At 46.1% G+C, this 19,778-nt stretch overlaps 1 protein-coding gene across 1 annotated transcript in view; it reads right to left on the bottom strand.

Moving 5' to 3' along the window:
- Positions 1-19,778, bottom strand: part of fmnl2a (formin-like 2a) — a 66,882-nt gene that overhangs the window by 12,608 nt on the left and 34,496 nt on the right. Inside the window, 8 exon segments of the mRNA XM_049012731.1 lie at positions 192-266; positions 1,539-1,632; positions 1,974-2,050; positions 2,199-2,307; positions 4,733-4,888; positions 5,604-5,687; positions 7,134-7,210; positions 9,847-9,927. Of these exon segments, the coding sequence (XP_048868688.1) occupies positions 192-266; positions 1,539-1,632; positions 1,974-2,050; positions 2,199-2,307; positions 4,733-4,888; positions 5,604-5,687; positions 7,134-7,210; positions 9,847-9,927 (753 nt within the window).

Below are 19,778 nucleotides of genomic sequence, written 5' to 3' on the forward strand. Positions count from 1 at the left end.
ACAATAAACAGAACAACGAGCTTTTGGTTTAAACATTCAGAAGCAGCGGGGTGCATTAAAACTATAGCAGCCAGTTATCACATCGATAAAGATTTTCTTCGCTTTTATGTGTTTAATGTTGCTCCGGCTCCATCGACTTCTTCGGTCATGAAAAGGCCACAATATGATTTACAGCTGATGGGAGAACATACCATAAAATCAATGTTGTTGTCCTCGTTCTTGAAATGCTCCATTAATTTCTCAAACCTCTGCCTCTCAACACAGACCTGAAATGAGAAGGGAAAAAAACGCAGCCATTTACTTGCAGCATCTGCCATTTACACGTCATGTATTCTGACGTAGGGTTTCACCTGCATGATATAAACTATTTCGGTATTGTGCGTGATTTATGCGCGTTTCAACATTAGCTATTATCCAGGCAGTACTCTGAGGAACATGCCTGCAGGAGAATGTCTAGCTGACCCAGTTTCACCCTTTGACAACCGTATCTATTTACAGTTGAGTATAATACTGTGAAAGTAAAAAGTAATTTGGGTCCTATTATGTAGATGGCGCCCCCTGTCTGTCAGACAGGAGGGAGACAGAGGCACAACAAGCAGATTTTAAATGGGACGGCACCGTCAGACGGCTTAGTAATCATCCAGCGTGCTGCCGGACCCATGTTACAAGACAGGCCCTGTGCAGCCCGTCAACGACGGTTTTTATGCGATGCCGCTGGGCAACAGTGTCCCGCATGACATACGACACAGCGGCGGCAGTCTGACAGAGAACAATGCACATCGAGGGCCTTTGTGATGGAGAGAGGACAGGAAGATGATTGTGTCAGCGTCGCTATAATTCAGCCTGGGAATCGGAACAGAAATTTTTATGGCATCGGAGTCAATTAATAGTTCTGCTGCAAGTGTGTTTTTAATATATATTATTTTGCAAATAAATTTACACATAAACCCCTTGGTCTGGTTCATCGTTACAATGAGCATCTATTACACGAAATTAATTTCCATGCTAGTTCAGCATTTTGGGAGGGGGAGAGGGGAGTGCCCAGTGAAGACGTGACACTTCTGCCAAGGCTGGGGCCTGAACTCACAACCTTCTGATCACAGGCAGAGGCCTAACCTGAGCTACACACCTACCCTCTACACACCCAATATCACTTAGTAGTTAAGATATGTTTAATCAAAACCACTGGATTAAATAAAGACTAAACTTTTAAATAGAATGTCCCTAATAAAATCTGACATAGAAATGTACTGTAATGTTCTGGTTTGTTTACATATCACTCAAACCCTAAGCCCTGTCACTACCTCTGTAAATCCCCAGAAACAAATGGGGGGGGGGTCTGTTGACCTAGTTATCACTCTAAATCTGGACCACATTGCCAAATCTGCGATCCGCCCACCGAACAACAGAGGAAACCAGCACCGGTTGCCGTAGGCGAGCGAGGTCTTCATCCCTTTTGAATCGGAGCAGAGTTCATAGACTGTTAAGCAAACTGAGGCATTTTTGTATCAATCCATAAAAAAAGCTACAACCCATACCTCCTTAAAGTTATCAAAGGCAGACAGAATGATCTCGTGTCCTCCTCTGACGAGGCAGACAGCTGCTAGAAGCTCCAACACAAGAGCTTTAGTTCTGGAACAGAAGAGAGAACATTAATGCTTAGACATATGGACTGACTTCACAGAATTAGTGTCTACAGTTTAGCAGAAGACATTAGTCACAGCCTGATTCACAATTGTCAACCACAATGTTCCACAACTATTTAAAACTTGAATCTTTTATTAGGACACCCAGCTCATGAAGTGCAATCGGTTCTGGAACCACCCTCTTTGAATGAGCAAAATGCATTGTGGGAATATGGTACTCTTCATAGTAGAGGATATGGAGGGGGGTAGCATATGGATCTACAGCACGCTGGGCAGGGTAGAGGGGGGGCTGGCGTTAGTCAATCAGTGGGTTTATGAAAAGCTCACCTGGGGTTTTTGTTGTTGAGACTTAGTGCAATTTCATTCACAGCGTGTGGGTGCGACATGACCATGTTGAAGCCGTACTGGTGGGGGGGGGGGGGGGGTAAGGGAATTAATGAGAAAGGACACCATTATTCTATTATAGCATTAGCCTTGTCACAGAATTGCATGTGGACTGAAAAAGGAGCAGAGCACAGGGCAGACCGACATTCCGCAGGCTGAGCTTCTCACCTGGTAGTTCATGACGGCCCTCAGGCACATGATGCAAACGTGAACATCGTCCTTCTTACACACCAACCTGGAGTTCTTCAGTGTCCTCCGACTGGGAAGCGTGTTACACCTGGAAAACAGAGGCGGAACCCAACTCGTCAATTACAGACAAACACAGACACGCCCAAAGCTTGAGTTTAGTTACGTTCTCGTGCCGGGATGGATCTGCCCTCCATTTCATTTTGAATTAATTAATCATTGGTCTCTGTGGAAATGTGCGATACTCCCAGCACAATTTTGCAGAATCACTGCTGTTCTCCAGGACCGGGTTTACAGCACGTCCCCGGGGGGGGGGGAACCACCTACTACATAAGACAGCAACATCGGCCTCACTTAAACTTACAGCTGGGGGGGGCGCACTCGTTTGGATGCACGGCATGATCAGCAGAGCTTTTGATAGTGAACACACCCCCCCCCACCCCCACAATAAAAGGTTCCATGCAGCTACCCAGCATGCACTGAGAAAGCAGCCTAACATAATCCTTTCAGGAGTTCTGTGCACCTTCCTACACATTCCTGCTTAAAACACAGGCTTTCCAAACTCTCTCATTCAGCTTTATAAGAAGCAGCTCCGCCAACTCTGTAGCCAGCTGCCTATTCAATAACACCACTGATGGGAATTTTCTTCCACCGTAGTGACTTTTAGAATTTCTCTACGCTTAGAATTTGCCAAGAAAGCATTAAATTTATGCCTTTTCAGTTGTGTACAGATAAGCGTGTGCGAGAGATAACCAGAGCAAATGCAACTGAAGAGAATTCAGGCCTTGATGAACTGATATCCTTCCTGGTTTGACCCCTGCCATCACAGGGCAGAGTCTCCAGTGACCCCGTACTGGATAAGCAGGAAGTAAAAATGGCGGGTGGATGTCCTACGTTTCCCTGAACTCGCAAACGAGGAGCCCGGACTTCTCCTTGTTATTGCTCAACACTCTTTTATTGCAGCTATTTCTGTAATGAATGAGTGGCTTCTAGCTGTTTTTCTGAAGCAGGCTTGTAGTGAGCGGTAGGGTACACACAATAAAGGCTTCTATACATGTGTTCTGGTAGTAAAACAACTAGAGGTAGACTGCTTTCAAAACCTCAGGTTTTCATGTCCCCCAGCGGTTTCAGCGGTCCACTGAATGCGACACTTGCTTGCACGTCGGCAGTAACCCAATTACACTGTAACCGAGTAAACGAATTTGCAGACCAATTCTGCATCATGAACCACCGTTGAAGTGCATGGCTGCGGAAAGCCAGGAGTCTGTCGCAGGAAAAACTCTGGGCACAAGGCAGGGGATACATGAGAGGGGATGCCAGTCCATCACATTTAGTGACACCATTTAGCCTAAATGCATGTTTTCGGGACACCATAGGAAAGCAGAGTACCATCAGGAAAGCCATACAACATGGGGATTACATGCAAATACCCCCCCTACACACGATGTGTAATTTCAAATCCCCGACCCTGGATGATACGAGTTCACTGCATGACCCAAAGACACAACAAACTAATAAAACAGCAGCCAGTTCACATCCACCATTTTCGTTATCAGCTCACAGAGAACATCTCTATTTTTTTGGTTATGATTTGGAGTGATGGGACAAAGCATGGCAAAACATGTATTTTAAACATTCCGGTTGCCATGACAGCCAGGAACCTTCAGCCAACTGTCTTCTCCTAGGAGACGCATTTCAAAGGATAGGCTTCCGTCAAAGAATAAATTGAAATGCCTCTTGATGTATCCTATAGCTGTTGCCTTTGTAACTATGGCGATAATATTAAAGAATAACTGCAAATGCAAATATGACCAGCCTACGAAAAGGGAGTAAAAAATTTTTTGAAATTCAAACAAAACAAAACAAAAAACAACAAAAAAACAAAAACAAAAACAAAACAAAACAAAAGCAGTCATTCCCGCCTTAATGTAGCTGGGGCACGAAAGCTGTTGTGGACTAAAAAACAAAGGGGCGCCAACTCGTGTTTTTGGTGGCAAGTTTTCATTTCATACTTAAAAGGTGAGGCCAGTTAACTCACTAACTGACAAAATCGCAGTTTAGTGGTGGTGTACATGAAAATAGTGGCAAGAACTACTGACCACAAAAACAAGGGTGAAAATAACATCACTCAAATAACCACAACCACCCTCCCAAACCCAACTGTCAGTTATTTAAAAAAAGTCACGCTGCCCCCTGGTTCGCCACCTCAGCAGGACCTCGTTCAGGGCCCCGCAAGCCAGCCAACATTCACCTGGACAGCCTCGAGCAATCGCTCCGTGTTCAGTGCTATCCGAGTGGCTTTGAACGACTGTGTAATATCGCTAAGAAAGGAAAAGTGTTCAAATATGGCTAATCGCGCTGCATGGTATTTCCGTCCACCACAGGACACATACATGGAGATGAACACACTACAGGCAACTTAGAGACACCAGTTCACCTAATAGCACATCTTTGCATGTTTTGTGTGTGTCATGAGCATTTCCTCTGGTAGCGCAAACTACACTAAGGACGCTGACCTTAGTGTAGAGTGCCGTCCCGACCGCGAGATGCTGCCCCCGCTGACCGGGGAGGGCAGAGTGCTTCCCCCATTGAGGTCCTCGATGGACCGGCTCCAGGGTCTGGACTTGTCCACCGTGTTTTCCATGGTGTTCTCCATGCTGTCGCTGTCGAACCTGAAAGTGGGGGGGGGGGGTTTGCCGTGAGTCACACAGGAGTGACAGGTTAAAACGGCGGAGTAGCTCTGTGTAATTAACGCAAGAGGCTAATAACTGACTGTCGCTAATGCCCGTTAGCCAGGCGCCAAAATTCGGACAGGAACACGTATAACAAACGGCGGAATCATTAAAGCCAGGCACAGGAGATCCCAGCTTTGCTTTACATTGCTCCGCGGTGGGTCCAGGCGGGGTAGGGGGTTACGCGCGGCACGATTCCTGAATCATGGATGCTGACGGAGTGAGCGGGAACAGTGGATGATGATATCCTTCAAAACCACCCCCCCAGCCGCCCCCCATTCAAATAAACCACTTGACCCTGTGGCCCTAGACCGACTGAGATAAGTAGGTAAGGATAGAAGGATGGATTATTGTTTAATGTCTGTATTGTCTCTCCATACTGCAGCTACTTTACATTTGCGATCCCCGTTTTAGTCTTAGCGCTGGGCAGCCAACCATTTCTCTGCACATCGTACTGAATGTGTCTCTGTATTTTTAAATGTCATGTTTATTATTGCCCGAAATACAGTACACCAGAGAGTCGACTCAGAGTCCTCATCAGACCTTGACAAATCTCATCCCCAAGCAAACATGACACACGGTTCAAGGCAGGCGTGCCTTACTGCTCAGTGACACACGAGGTCCTCGGTGAGCTCCAAGGAGGCGTGTGACTTACGTGACGGCATACTGTGCGAAGGAGAGATACTCCACCAGGATGTCGAGACCCTTGTTCTCCTCATTCAGGAACTCCCGAACCCATCTACGAGAACAAGGACGCAGAGTGAGAACACAACAACTTCATGGTCACCGGGAACCCAAGTCTGAGCCACCACACAGCATGACATCACTGGGACACCAAAACAAAACGTCCTGTTCAGACAATGAACGTGTGATATGTCCATGTGGTGGGATACTACAGATCCAACTCCCATTTCCCATAAGCATCACAAAGCTACATTCCTAATAAAATCCATTTAACTGCCTAAGCAGTTTTGGATGTGCTTGCACTAAAGCCATTAATCTCCCAGCTGTTTAAGAAGCCATTTTGGCGAAGATTTATTTGCAACTCCATTTGGTGAACTGCGGCAACACAACGAAACTCCACAGATGTAGACCCTTGTTGCACAAATGGGCGTGAGCAGGGAGGACTGGGGTTATCGCAACTATGACTTCATACAGAGGCAATCCAGTTCTTCCACGCCAAAAGACACTGTTGACAGTACACAAACTATTCTATTAGACAAGGGAAGCCAATCAATATCTTAAAGCTCTTTCAATTCACTTGAGTCATATCCACCGGGTTCAGTAGCATTAAGTCAGAATTAAAACAGGAAAGTTGGGCACTCAATGAAGTTCTCGTGGCCCAAAGTATCTGGGGTAATTCCAGAGTTGTTCAATGAGTCAACAGTGTAATCTTGTTTTGCGATGTGAACACGTTATCGCCTCCCATTTCTGACCCACCACCAGTAGCCAAAATATCTTCCCTTGTGTAACTTAAGAATGTAGGTAAACTCCTTGAAGGACAAAGTATCCAAACAGGTCCAGTAAGTCATCTATTGGACTGGACAGTCAACAAAGACACACCAAATCTGTTCTGACGGATCTATATCGAAACAGATCCGCAGAAGATGGCTCCCGTTCAGTATTTGTTGGGAGATGCAAATCCGGGCCTGGACTTCATGTTGTTCTGCTTCGTCCCGCGAGTGTCTTGTGTAACTGGACTTGGCAGCGAGGCCATTATTGTTGCCAGAGTACATCAGGCCGTCCTCCCACCTCGGCCTTCCTGTCCCTCGCCATCAGCAGCGAGGACTCCGCCAGGAGTGGCCTCCAAGGACAGGGCCAGCCCCCCACCCCGCCATCCTGCTTCCACATCCCAGCATGCATCTCCGCTCATTAGCTCTGGCAGCCAGCACTAACTACGCAGAAAATTAGCAAGCCCAGACCCCCTGAAGGTGGAGCCTGACCTTTCGTTACTGGTTACTGGTGGTTTCAACAAACAGTTTAACTGCAAATTAGTTTAGCCAATTGGTTTAAAAAAATGTCACGGCAAGCTACTGGTTCACCTACATTAAGACATCTTAAAAGGAAATATTGTGCATTGACAGTATTCTTGAGGCAATGTAAGCTAAACTTTCAACGAATCAATTTCATGGAATTCAAGCCTGCGATGTCTCTTGTGATGTAAAGGGAATGATTAATTACTCACCCGATGTGATTGGTCCGTAATGATATTTCCAGTTCTCTTAAGACTTGAGTTGATTCTTGAACTCTTCGGCGAAATTTCTGGGAGAGAAAAGAGCAGGTGGAGAAGGTGTCATTCTGCCTTTGTGTTCACAAATCATACTATGACAATGAGAATTTCTGTACCTCAGCCCCATAAGGATATTACTGTTTATTTTAGATACAGCATTCGAGTTCTGTGGGCAATTTAGCACATTTAAATTTAAATATAGGCACCTGTCTCCAGTGGCACATCCTGGCAAGGGCAACGCGGGCAACTGTTCCCAGGGTGCGCCAACTTAGGGAACCACGGGTCCAAATTGCTCCCCCATTGGCTTGACAATTTTACCCTGACCAATCCCCTAGTCAACAACTTTATTTGTCAGGTAGGAGGGGGCGAGGCTGGCTGCCGTGGGGGGGGGGGGGTGTGACGCGGAGGGCGCCACATGGGGTTTCACTGCTACTGCTGATTTCTGTTTGCGAATATTTTAATTTCTTTAATTCTTCTAATATTTCGTTATCTGATTATTTGTGGTGGCCAAAAAAATCTAATGAAATCATTTGAAATTCATAAATTTAGGTAACTGCATGATGCATAATGTAAGAAGGTGGTTTGTTGGATATTTTCAAAAGGCCACTATGAAGCAGACTGAGACCAGGCACAGCAAAAGGCCAGCAAACCACCTGATTTTCCAAAGCAGGATGTTAAACCAAAACCCCTCCGAAACACAGAGGGCCCAAGTTACACACCGATGACATCAGCTTATAAAATCATTGCATCATCAGTAATGGCAGCTGCCCCGCCTGTAGCTTCGCATTTAACAGGGAGGTGGGGGTTACGTCTCAAAATCTTCCAATCCCCCTCTCCTGACAAAAAAAATGCTCTCTGATAAGAACCAGAATAAGTCTTGCGATGAGATCCTGATGTAAGATATCTGTGCAGGCTTTGTTCCTGCACTCACAGCCACATTCCACCCCCACCCACCCCCACCGCCCCCAACCTGCCCCTCCTCCAAATAAGCTTTGTCAGCAGGACGGAGTGAGGCACGCTTTCCGAAAGGGTCATCCTGGAGACAAATCAATAGCCAAGACATTCTTTTGCACTTGCCCAATGATCTCCTCCCTCCATGCCCCGTGATTGGCTGGAGGGGACAGAGGAATGCAGCAGGCCACATATGTAAAGGGGAGCCGGTGACCTGCAGCCATTTCACGGAGGCACAAAGTGCCAATTGTTTGAGCCTGAAAAGGGGGCTGAACAGGAATGTAAAGCTATAACACCCCCCCCCCCCCCCACAAACACACACACACACACACACACACACACACACACTCTTACTTATACACTCAAGCAATCTGCTGACCCCTGCGTGGGACACGAAACGCATTGTTGGCGAGTGTCTAGCTCCGAAAAGAACACTGGGGATCTGGAGAGTTCCGCAAACTCATTTAATGAGTGATTTGTTAAGCCGGGTCCACGCCCACTCACTGGGGTTTTACGGCTCCGACTGGGATAGGATATATCCCGAACCCCCCCCGCCACACACACACACACACACACAAACACACTCCAAGGGATCTAATACGAGGATCCAAGCAAAAAGCAGTGATATGGCAGCCTGCTGACGGATGAAGACCCCGGCTTGTGTGAGCTTCCCGAGCTGAGCACTTCGAGGTGTTAACACGGTGAGCGAGACCCCAACCCTCTTCCTGCCACCCTTATCCTCTTAAATCTGACAAGGCAACGTGCTCCTCGCTTTCGGCCCCCGGACGTCCCTGCCGGAGAACGGCGATGTGATTCAGAGTTCTAATTTCCTTTTTTCCTCAAGAGAACGACACTAATTGGCTCAACCCCTTAAAGGCAGTGGAAGCCATCATAGACCACAAGGAGTGTTTTCTTCTATAGACAAAAGGAGTGAATTTTCACACGATATAAAAGCACAGAAAATACCATTCATGACACGCCGGGGGAAAAAAAACTACCCCCTACCAATATTCATAAACTACCAACAACAACACACTGTGAGCATCTACCAGTGGTGAGGTATGGACCTTTCCTTCAGTGACGGGCTGAGCTATCCTGCCTGCCTCTGTAAGCGCTGCCCTCGTCCAGCTTTCTGGATTATGCAGCCATAAATCCCAGGTGGGGTAACAGAATTACACAAACCCGCTCTGTGTTTTGGCCTCTTCTCTCAGCAAACTTAATAATCACAGTTGACTCCATTTCAGAATCTAGTTTTTTTTTCCTCAATAAGTCAAGAGCCTTTATACTGGCAAGTACATCTGAGGGCATATAAACACACACAAACACAAACACACACCACACACACACACACACACACACACACACACACACACACACACACACACACACACACACACACACAAACACGGGCATATTCTGACTCGAATGGAAGCGATTCCTATAACTACTGAAGAAAACACTGAAATATTCTTTTCAAGTTACAAAGAAAGAAATCCATCCATCCATGAACCTTTTATTACATACAATGACAGCTAGAGATCTTCTCCAGAAGGGTGTGTGACACACTCGCCTAGAGCAGCTTCCGAAAACTTCTCTCTCCGAAGGGAAACATGCGACAGCCCCCACGTATACGGATATCCTAGTCCAGAGGATTCAAAACGGGAAGGAAGAGCCTTAGGACGTGGAAAGAAGTCAACAGGAACCATGAGCTACCCACCTTCCTGGTGATAGCGGGGTCCAGATAACTCCGTAGCTTCTGGATGTATGTGTGAGGGGGGTTCTTCACTTGAAATCTTTCCTATCCAGAGAGAGAGAGAGAAAAATTACACACAGCAGAATGAACAAATGGCTAAAGCTTAGTGTCGATACCAGGTCCTGCAGCATGATAACATTCAGTGACAGGATGAGTGAAGCATGTCTAATGAGTATGTCAACCCACAAATGCAGCAGACAACACCAATAACTGTTGACCTGCTCTCCCCACAATCTTCGAGTAATGAAGACGTCATGTCAGAATTCACAAACCGGTCGGAATTAATAGGTTTCTCCTCAGATTAGCTCCTGCCACCTCGACGGAGGCTGTCATTACAAACGCATTGAGGCGAAAGGCCCATGCCATCATTGACGTCGCATAACCATCATTTACTGGGTGACAGGGGAGCTGTCCTTAGGGAGCTGTCCCCTCCCCCACCCCCATGAGTGATAAGCGGCCCACAGACCACCATCGATTAACCAGCAATTACATGCTCAGGCAGTGTCACAAACACAACGTAACTGGCCAAGCTCAGATTTATGCTTGGCTATGCAGGACTGCCCACGGTTAACATACCGAACCCAAGACTGAGATCTTCAGAACCTCTGAACATGAGATCTATGGTCGCCTGAAAAGAATTATGGGTAAGGCTGGTATATACATGCCCTACGACTGTCAGAGTCGGTTAAAGGAAATAGATGGATACTTGCATACAAAGATAGCAGTAACTGGATTAGCAAAAATCACTGCAAGAGAAGCTCGTTGTTCAGAGATGATGACATTTGAAGTGTTCTCAGTGCATGACGGTCCCAACAGAACCCAAACATTTCCAAGGAAAAACACTTCTTAGAAAGAGGAGGTTTATTTAGCAAGAAAAACAGGACAGTTACCACTGATTACAGTTCTTCTCTTATCTTCATAGATAGGGCTGGGGGATATATTAATACTTACATCGTGCATGCGCGATAATCACCAGGGCTTCAAATGACAGGTGAAACATTTGCCCGGACACTAGCTTTTCAGTACTATATGGACGTTTATTTACGCTCACAATTTGTTAAGCAGATTAGTAATACGGCTAAAATGTTAGAGGCATTTTATGAGGCCCAAAAGTTAGTATTCAGTATAAATTCAGCATATCCTTATGTTCAATAAACGTGTCGGACTGCAAAAAGTACCACCACACCACAGACGCCTTTTTACCTTGTTTAACTACAAGACTTCTTTTAAAAGATGTCGTGGCTGCTGAGCTTTCTCCACCACCACTTCAGTGTGCAATGAAGTATATCAAGCCATAGTATACCAAAACAGTATTATTATGTGGTGTGCCCCACTACAGTACATACTGCACTGAAGTATATCAAGCCATAGTATACCAAAACAGTATCATGTGGTGTGGCCCACTACAGTACATACTGCACTGAAGTATATCAAGCCATAGTATACCAAAACAGTATTATGTGGCGTGCCCCACTACAGTACATACTGCACTGAAGTATATCAAGCCATAGTACACCAAAACAGTATCATGTGGTGTGCCCCACTACAGTACATACTGCACTGAAGTATATCAAGCCATAGTATACCAAAACAGTATTATGTGGCGTGCCCCACTACAGTACATACTGCACTAAAATATATCAAGCCATAGTATACCAAAACAGTATCATGTGGCGTGCCCCACTACAGTACATACTGCACTGAAGTATATCAAGCCATAGTATACCAAAACAGTATTATGTGGCATGCCCCACAACAGTACATACTGCACTGAAGTACATCAAGCCATAGTATACCAAAAGAGTATTATGTGGCGTGCCCCACAACAGTACATACTGCACTGAAGTACATCAAGCCATAGTATACCAAAAGAGTATTATGTGGCGTGCCCCACAACAGTACATACTGCACTGAAGTACATCAAGCCATAGTACACCAAAATAGTATTATGTGGCGTGCCCCACAACAGTACATACTGCACTGAAGTGAACAGATTACTAACATTAATATTTTAGCCGTACTAGTAATTTCCTTAAACTATGGCTTAAACTAGTAATTTGCGTAAATAAACGTTTATAGAACTGAAAAGCTGGCGTGCAGTCAAATGCTTCGCTCGTCATCTTAAGCTCTGGTGATTATTGCACATGCGCGATACAATATCGATATGATATCGCCCCACCCTAGTCTGATACTGGTGAGATTTAAACTGTCTACATTCTCCATCACCTGACACATAATCAAATTCAATGGCTAGCGATGCTTAATCAGACAGGGCAGTGTGTTGCTCAGTGGCCTGAGTCTCTGTGCTCAGAAGGTCGCTGGTTCGCGTCACGTCTGCGGGCCCTTGGCCCCCAGCCCCCTGGGTGCTGCTGCAGGTGGGTGCCCTTCGCTGCCAAGCTTATTATCACCTATACACTTTCTATATCTGTGCATCATGGAGAGCAGAGAGGGGTAGGCAGTAAAAAAAATCCCCATCAATTAAAAAGTGTCATTTTAAAAATATTACATTTTTCCAAGGGTTTCGGCATCTTATCAACAGATTTTGAGGTGGAGTACGACATGAGAGATGCAATAAAATGTTATACAGTGTTGCCAAAAGAACAGGGTGTCACTGACTAATTAAATGCGAGAAAACCAGAGAGAAAACAAAGAAATATTTAAAAATGCCAAACCATTCTTAGGACTGCAACGAGCTGCATCCCCAGCCAAGAGCTTATGTGAGCGACTCTGCCCATTAACAGGTAGTGAGAGCATCCATTTTAATGCAAGGATGAGGAAAAACCCAACACGGTTTGCATACAGAACATTCACAAGACAGTTATCCATGAAATTCAAAATTATAACAGGACGTCTAAGTCTCTCGTGACTGACATGACTCAGACTTCAGCTACGGCATGCACTGAACTATTCATTTAACTTCCAGAATTAACATTCCAAACAAAACAAAAAAATAACCATTTCGTTCATCTTCAGAGCAGGCCATGAATTCAGTGTCGTTCCCCTTTTATTACACAAGGGTCAACAGTCTTCCATCTGAACACCTTGCAGACGGACGTCTCCGCCAAAGTCCGACAGCGATGCCGGCTACGGCGCTCCGCCCCTGCCGCATGGCGGTCGCCATGGTTACACAACATCTCCCAAAGCAGCTCTCTGCACGACCTAGACAACATCCTCAGTCAGCCGTAGGGACTGAAATAATTTAACAAGCGAACAAGCCAGCCAGCCCACGGGACCATGTCCTTTGATCCACGAGAAGACTGCAGATCGTCTATGACCGTAAACACAAGCTACGTCTGTAAGCGCGTGCTCTCTGGAGCCTGGGTTCTGTAATTAAGACTCAAAATGTGAACAAACGCGATATTACACAGAAGGAACAAAGCTGGGACCTGCATTTCTCCAAATAAACTTTTTGGAGAGAGGAAGATGCGTTTTTTTTTAGAGGAAAAAAGTGATTTGTAATTAGATGGGGGTTAGGGCCCTACACAGACTGAAGTGCCGCACATTCAAATCCTGCTCAGACAATGAGCCCCAAGCACTTAAAATGCTAATTAATCTCACAATCAAAGAAGGTCAGACATGAGAATGTGCCTTCAGGCTCCCTTAAAACGGCTGGGCGAGAAATAGGAGTGCCTGTGTCCTGTGCTTTTGGAGAAGTGCTCAGTGACGTAGGAGTGGATGACACGCCTGATAGGGGAAGGGCATCCACAGCCAGCTGAGCCTGGGCTTTAAGGTGGAATTTACTCATTTTAGTTTTCAGGGACATTTTTTATTTACTCATTTAAAATTTTCCATGCAGATCATAACATATTTTATCATGAAAGACCTTCTGTATACCTGCCAATTTTACCATTTTTTTGGGGGGGGGGGTTGTGGCTGGCTCACAAATTTAAAAATTTAAAATTGGTAAGATTGCAATATACTGGAATTCCATTGTTTTTGAGAATACTGTCAAAATACCATATACCATGGTATAATGCCTGGACAGTGTGGGAAGAAAACAAGCTCTCGTGATCTGCATCCCATGACTGAAACACGGGGGGGGGGGGGGGAGAGGGACCGTCCTGGCAAGTTCGTCCCTTGACCTGCTCACTGAGTCGAGAGTCAGTTTAAAAATTTTAAATGCTAACCTGGTCACAGATGAGCTCCCACTTCTTCTCGCTGTCATACTGCCGCAGGAGTCTGGCTTTGTCTGGAGGGAGGTTCATGGAATTCTGGGGGAAAAGGGACAGAAGAGGGTTTGAAACAAAGAGCAGCAAAGCAAGCGACACCAGAGCCAACCTGCCACTCTGTGCCGTCCACCTGATCCAGCTTTGGAACAGATAATTCTGACTGCTGGCTGTGAGTGTGAGTGTTATTAGACTGAGGGAGGCCCAAGGCCTCCTAGGCTGCAGGGGGCGCCTGCGCTTTGCTGTGTCACAGCCCATTAACATGGCATCGCTCAGGCATTTAAACTCACAGTCCAGATTATTATTATTTTTTTTTGTTAAGCAGGTTCAGCTGGTCCCTGAAGAAACTGGGATTAGCTGCCTTGCTGAAACTACTCCAGTGACATTGGGATTTGAACTGGCAACCTCCTGATCAGTTCACGAGGACCAAGCAGAATCAACAGCACAAGTGCAAGGATGAACTCCCCCCCCCCATGCCCCCTCCTTCAGTCTCACTGCTGACACCAATTGAGTATACATCAACCCGCCAACCTCCTCGTGTTAACAGAGCCAAACAAACTCACCCACGGCAACCAATGTGAGGAACATTGTTTTCCTACACACACACAGACACATTTGTATTCATATCTTTGTGGGGACTGTCCATTCAAAACCCAATACAAGGCATTTCGCATTTTTAGTATTTTGATTGCAGCTACAAATTTTTCTATTTTTTTAATGAGTTTCTCCTTGTGGAGACTGAAAAAATGGCCCCCACAATGTCAAAAAAAAAGATTTTTATCACAATGTGGGGACATTTGATCCCCACCACACACGCACGCACACACACACACACACACACACACACACACACACACACACACACACACACACACACACACACACACACACACACACACTTCTTCTCTGGCTAGAGGAAATAATACAACATGAGCCCACCCCCCATTCCCCACCCCCAAGCTGGCTGAGAAACAGCAGCCAACATCTGGTTCCAAGCAAACTAAATATCGCATTCCATCAGCTTAATAAATACCTCCTACAACTTCCATCAAATGGCTAACAGGGGAGCTGACATATAAGGAACAAGTGCTATTTATTTATTCCTATAACAGTTTAACTGGCAGCATATGACCTTGTAGCTTATTTATTTATTTTTTTACTGCTCAACCAGAACAAGGCCAGTAAAACACCAGGCTACAACTGGCAAAAGTTAACTCTCAGAAATTCACCTGACCAACTACTGAGTACCCCCGGTTTTACCCACGATGGGAAACAGCCAGATGCAGCAGGTGACATTAGCGGACACGTTTACACTGGAAAGTCACACGATCGTTTTGTTTAAAGGAAAACTTCGAAGCGAAGCTTGTCTGTGCAAGGAGGCGCTCACACCATTACGCTGTAAATAATGGTGCCCTACCCTATCAAATGTCTGTTTTCTCAGCTTTAAAACAACATTAGCACTGTACAGCTACTTTTGGTACAGTGCTTGTATTTCATACCCTTAAGTAAACCCCACCCTGAAATGCCTGACCAAAGACTGAAACAATTAGGGTTTAATCAACCCTCAAAAAAAAAAGAGATGGGATGCAGAGGCTCACACGCCGATCAGAAACCGTAGTAAAGCAATACGACGCCTTCTGTCATCCGCGCGACAGCAGCCCACACCCAGCTAGAAAAGAAGACGCTTCCACAGAAAGTACATTGATGTAATCCCTATTTCCTTTTAATAGAAAACATCACCATGTATTAATTTATCAGACATGAGATCACCATTCCCCCTCCCCAAGTGGGTGGCGGCTGCCACAGCTGTACTGGCGAAATGGCGAGTCCAACGGGACAGAGAGGGAAACAGGAACCGGACCCGGCGACGGAGGTTTAGGGGTGAGGGGGGGGACAATTTAGGACAAGAGAGAAGCCCGAGGGAGGCTCAGAAAGCCCCCAGGTGCGGTGCTAATGTATGACACCCCCCCCCCCTTCAAAAAACACTGCTTAAGTAGGCCTATTATCGTCTGTAATAGGTGGCTACCTGAGCCACACATACTGTCTGAAGTGGGTGCAGTAAACGAGACTGAATTTGATTCCACAGCCAGACACTTATCCTAAGTAATCTGCGATTATTTACCTACTTACATAACTGGGTATTGACCCAACGATTAAAGTTATGCATGGTACTCAGAGATAATGGTACCAGGGGGGCTTTCAAGAACCCCCCCCCCCCCCCCCCGGGGTCACAGACCGCTGCAGTAGCTGCCATCTTGGATGTGACCCACCAGTTTCCACATAAAAGGCACGTGAACCGTGGAAGCTGCCAAGATGCATCTCCCATGAATGTACACGGCCGATTTTACAACATGCAAGGGTGCATGAGTTGTCATCCCAATAATCCCATAATGGAACCTCGTAAAGCAGAAAGAGCAGAGTGTGTGTCAGCGTGTAAGGATCCATAACGGTCCAAAGGCATGCCAAACATAGATCTGCAGAGCCTAGAGACCACAAACCACCTAGAGACGCTTCAGAAGCCCTGATCTGAGGCCCTGTCTCCACCTCCCATCTTGACCGTTTGTCCAAATGGCACAATTTCTAAACCCCACAGTTATCAAACAAAACAGAACGGGGGAAAAACACGAGGACATGGTATAATACCTGAAATCAGATTAGATTTCACCGGTATTACAAAGTATGAGCTTAAAGATTCTTAAAAAATGGTTTGAGAGGTAAACAAACTTTCTGAGGCTCTGCTACCAACAACTACCATTTACAGAAATCACAACTTAAGCACACTTACTAGCTGGAAATGCCCTTAGGCCAGCACATCATTTCATTTTTGTTCTCACCATTGTACCAATACCTATGCTAACTAAACGAGGACATTATGGTCCATTATTCCAACACGCTCTCAATGGTAATCAGAGGGAATGACTCTGATACACGGGTCCCTGAAACAGGTCAAGACCCCTGTGATCAGCATGTTCTGTAAAAAAGTTCATAGTCTAATTCATAGTCCAAGCATAGCTATACATAAACATCAACGTAAGCCTGAAGTAATACTAGGTATTCCAAGCAAAAGGTTCAAATATGTTAAGTCACTGTATAATGTTGACGTGAAGCACATTTCTAACAGGAGCTGTCTGGATGGCTGACAAATGGATTAATACCTGAGAACAGGAGTCACCTTGTACACCAAACAGAGAAGCTGAAGGGGCCCAGGCACTTTGGTCATTAAAATGCTTAAAACTGACAAGTTAAAGTGGGCTTAAGCCAACAGTCGAAACAGGGGCCATATTACACACTCCCTGCCTTCAAGCACCCGAGGATAAAACTCAAACGGAAACAAACTCAGGCGTTTGCTCGCTTCACTTCCATTGGAGAAATTGCTGGGAGCGCTGGAGTGATCTCCATCCCATAATCAATGCCGACATTTTTGATAGACGCTATTTACCTCCACGCTCAAACCCAAGCACAAGGTCACATCTGCTGTTGGTCAAAAGGTGAAGATAGGGACTGAAACCCACCAAGGCTTTTAGCTTAGACTAGGGGCACGTAACATACAAACTCCAAATAAATACAATGTAATCCAGACCGTGCGATCACCCCCAGTGAATTTCATCGTTAGACCCGGGACAGTTGACTTAGACAGTGGACCCCCAGCTTAAACGGAGCAGGCTACATCCCCAAGTCAAAGATTTGGGCCTTCGTCCTCTACGAATGGCCACCCCCATGCGCTGTGACTCAGATGGTACAGTCTTCTCAGAGTCAGAGGTTCAATCCAAGCCCTACAACATGTATACCAAGTCTGAATCTCTTTCCCATGGTCTGAAATGCCTCCCAAGATTGTCATTCTCCCTCCACAGCCCAAACACATGCAGCTGAAATGAGGGGGGGGGGACTCCTAATCTTCCCTGGTATGGGACCACTTGAGGGGATAGTGAGCCCTGGGGTCCCCATTTACAGTGTCCTTCATGTCACACGGGGTCCTTACCAGGACAGGATCGGATTGCCACATTCCAGCTTAGCAAGCAACGCTAAACAAAAACAGCTGGCGAGTTAAGTAGAGTCCTATGGGCAACATAACTGGTCACACAGAGTCACCAAGGCACACTGGAGGTTTCATAAGGCCACGTCTCCATTGTGGTATAAGATCCCTCATCACAGTCTTCAAACAGTCCTCAAGGCCACCAAGCCAGGTACTTAAATCGCCAGGCATCCACTTGGACACATTTGCATCATGATTATATCATTATGTAATCATCTATCAAACCAGGTTGTATGTTCTATTTCCATAGTCAAATGTCAGGCAAGATTTTCCTAGAGGGGCGGCATGGTGGTGCAGTGGTTAGCACTGTTGCCTCAAACCTCTAGGACCCAGGTTTGAGTCTCCGCCTGGGTCACATGTGTGTCGATGTTCTCCTCATGTCGTCGTGGGGTTTCCTCTGGGTCCTCCGGTTTCCCCCCCACAGTCCAAAAATATGCTGAGGCTAATTGGAGTTACTAAATTGCCCGTAGGAGTGTGTGTGTGAGTGAATGGTGTGTGAGTGTGCCCTGCGATGGGCTGGCCCCCCTATCCTGGGTTGTTCCCTGCCTCATTCATGCCCATTGCTTCCGGGATAGGCTCCGGACCCCCCGCGATCCAGTAGGATAAGCGGTTTGGAAAATGGAAGGATGGATTTTCCTAGATACAACGCATGTCCATCAGTAGGTAACACTGCACATGAAAAGTCAATATCATATGGGACTGATCTCGCCAACTTGGTTTGCCAGCTCAACACACTCAATCATCATAGCAGAACAAAAATGGCGGCTCGTAACCACACTGCATCTTTGATGGTTCATGTGTTGATTGACTTCTAGCCTCCAGTTGAGCGGGCAATGAAACAGGAGCAGGAAGGCAAGCAAACACCTCACTGCAGATGAACCTTTAGGGGCCGACGTCCCGGAGCTGCGCTTTTAGGTGCCGTCAAAGCAGATGCCACTCAGCAGCTGGGGAGGACTCACCATCTCCTGCTGCTTTCTAAGCACCCAATGGCACATCACAGAGGTTCTCGCGGCAGTGACTGGTGGATTTCATACAAACCATCAGATTAAACATCCCAAACAAAATCAGACAATGGAGCGGTTTGCTTCCAAATACCCACTATCCACTATATGTTTCCATGCAAGTTTTGAGGGTGGATCTTTAATTTATAATGTCAATGGTTTTCAGTGAAGATACTATCCATCTATACATCTCCATGCTGTTGCTGTTTCTCCAGAAATGGGGGTGGGGGGTCTATCCCGGGCAGCACAGGACACCAAGCTCCCCAGAAGAACCATTCCTCCATTTTCTTTCCCGTTATATAAAGCTCACCGTTGCATGTGTAAGATGATGCCATTTTGGACAACTTAAAAGCCGCATTAATTTCAAAAGCACAAGAGCAATTCAAAGTCCATTAAAGAAAAATATGTGAATATTTGCTGGAGTACAGCTATCTGCTACATGCCTGCCTGTTCCTAATTCACTCCCACGTCCTCTCAAATCTTCCCCTGTCTTTGACTGACAAGACCCTGGAGATTCAGGCCTTTAGTGGGGGTGGGGGACAAAAGAATGCGGCCCAACACTCCCCAGCAGTCGACCAGCCCCAGTGGCCCCCAAACTCCAGCGACACCAGCAGCAGGCAGCTAGGAACTGCCTGCTTTGAAACGGATTCGCTTTCAGAAATCAAAGGCATCGCATCAAAGTGGAGAGAGCGTGGT

Source organism: Brienomyrus brachyistius, chromosome 1, assembly GCF_023856365.1.
Source record: "Brienomyrus brachyistius isolate T26 chromosome 1, BBRACH_0.4, whole genome shotgun sequence".
Taxonomy (NCBI): Eukaryota; Metazoa; Chordata; class Actinopteri; order Osteoglossiformes; family Mormyridae; genus Brienomyrus; species Brienomyrus brachyistius.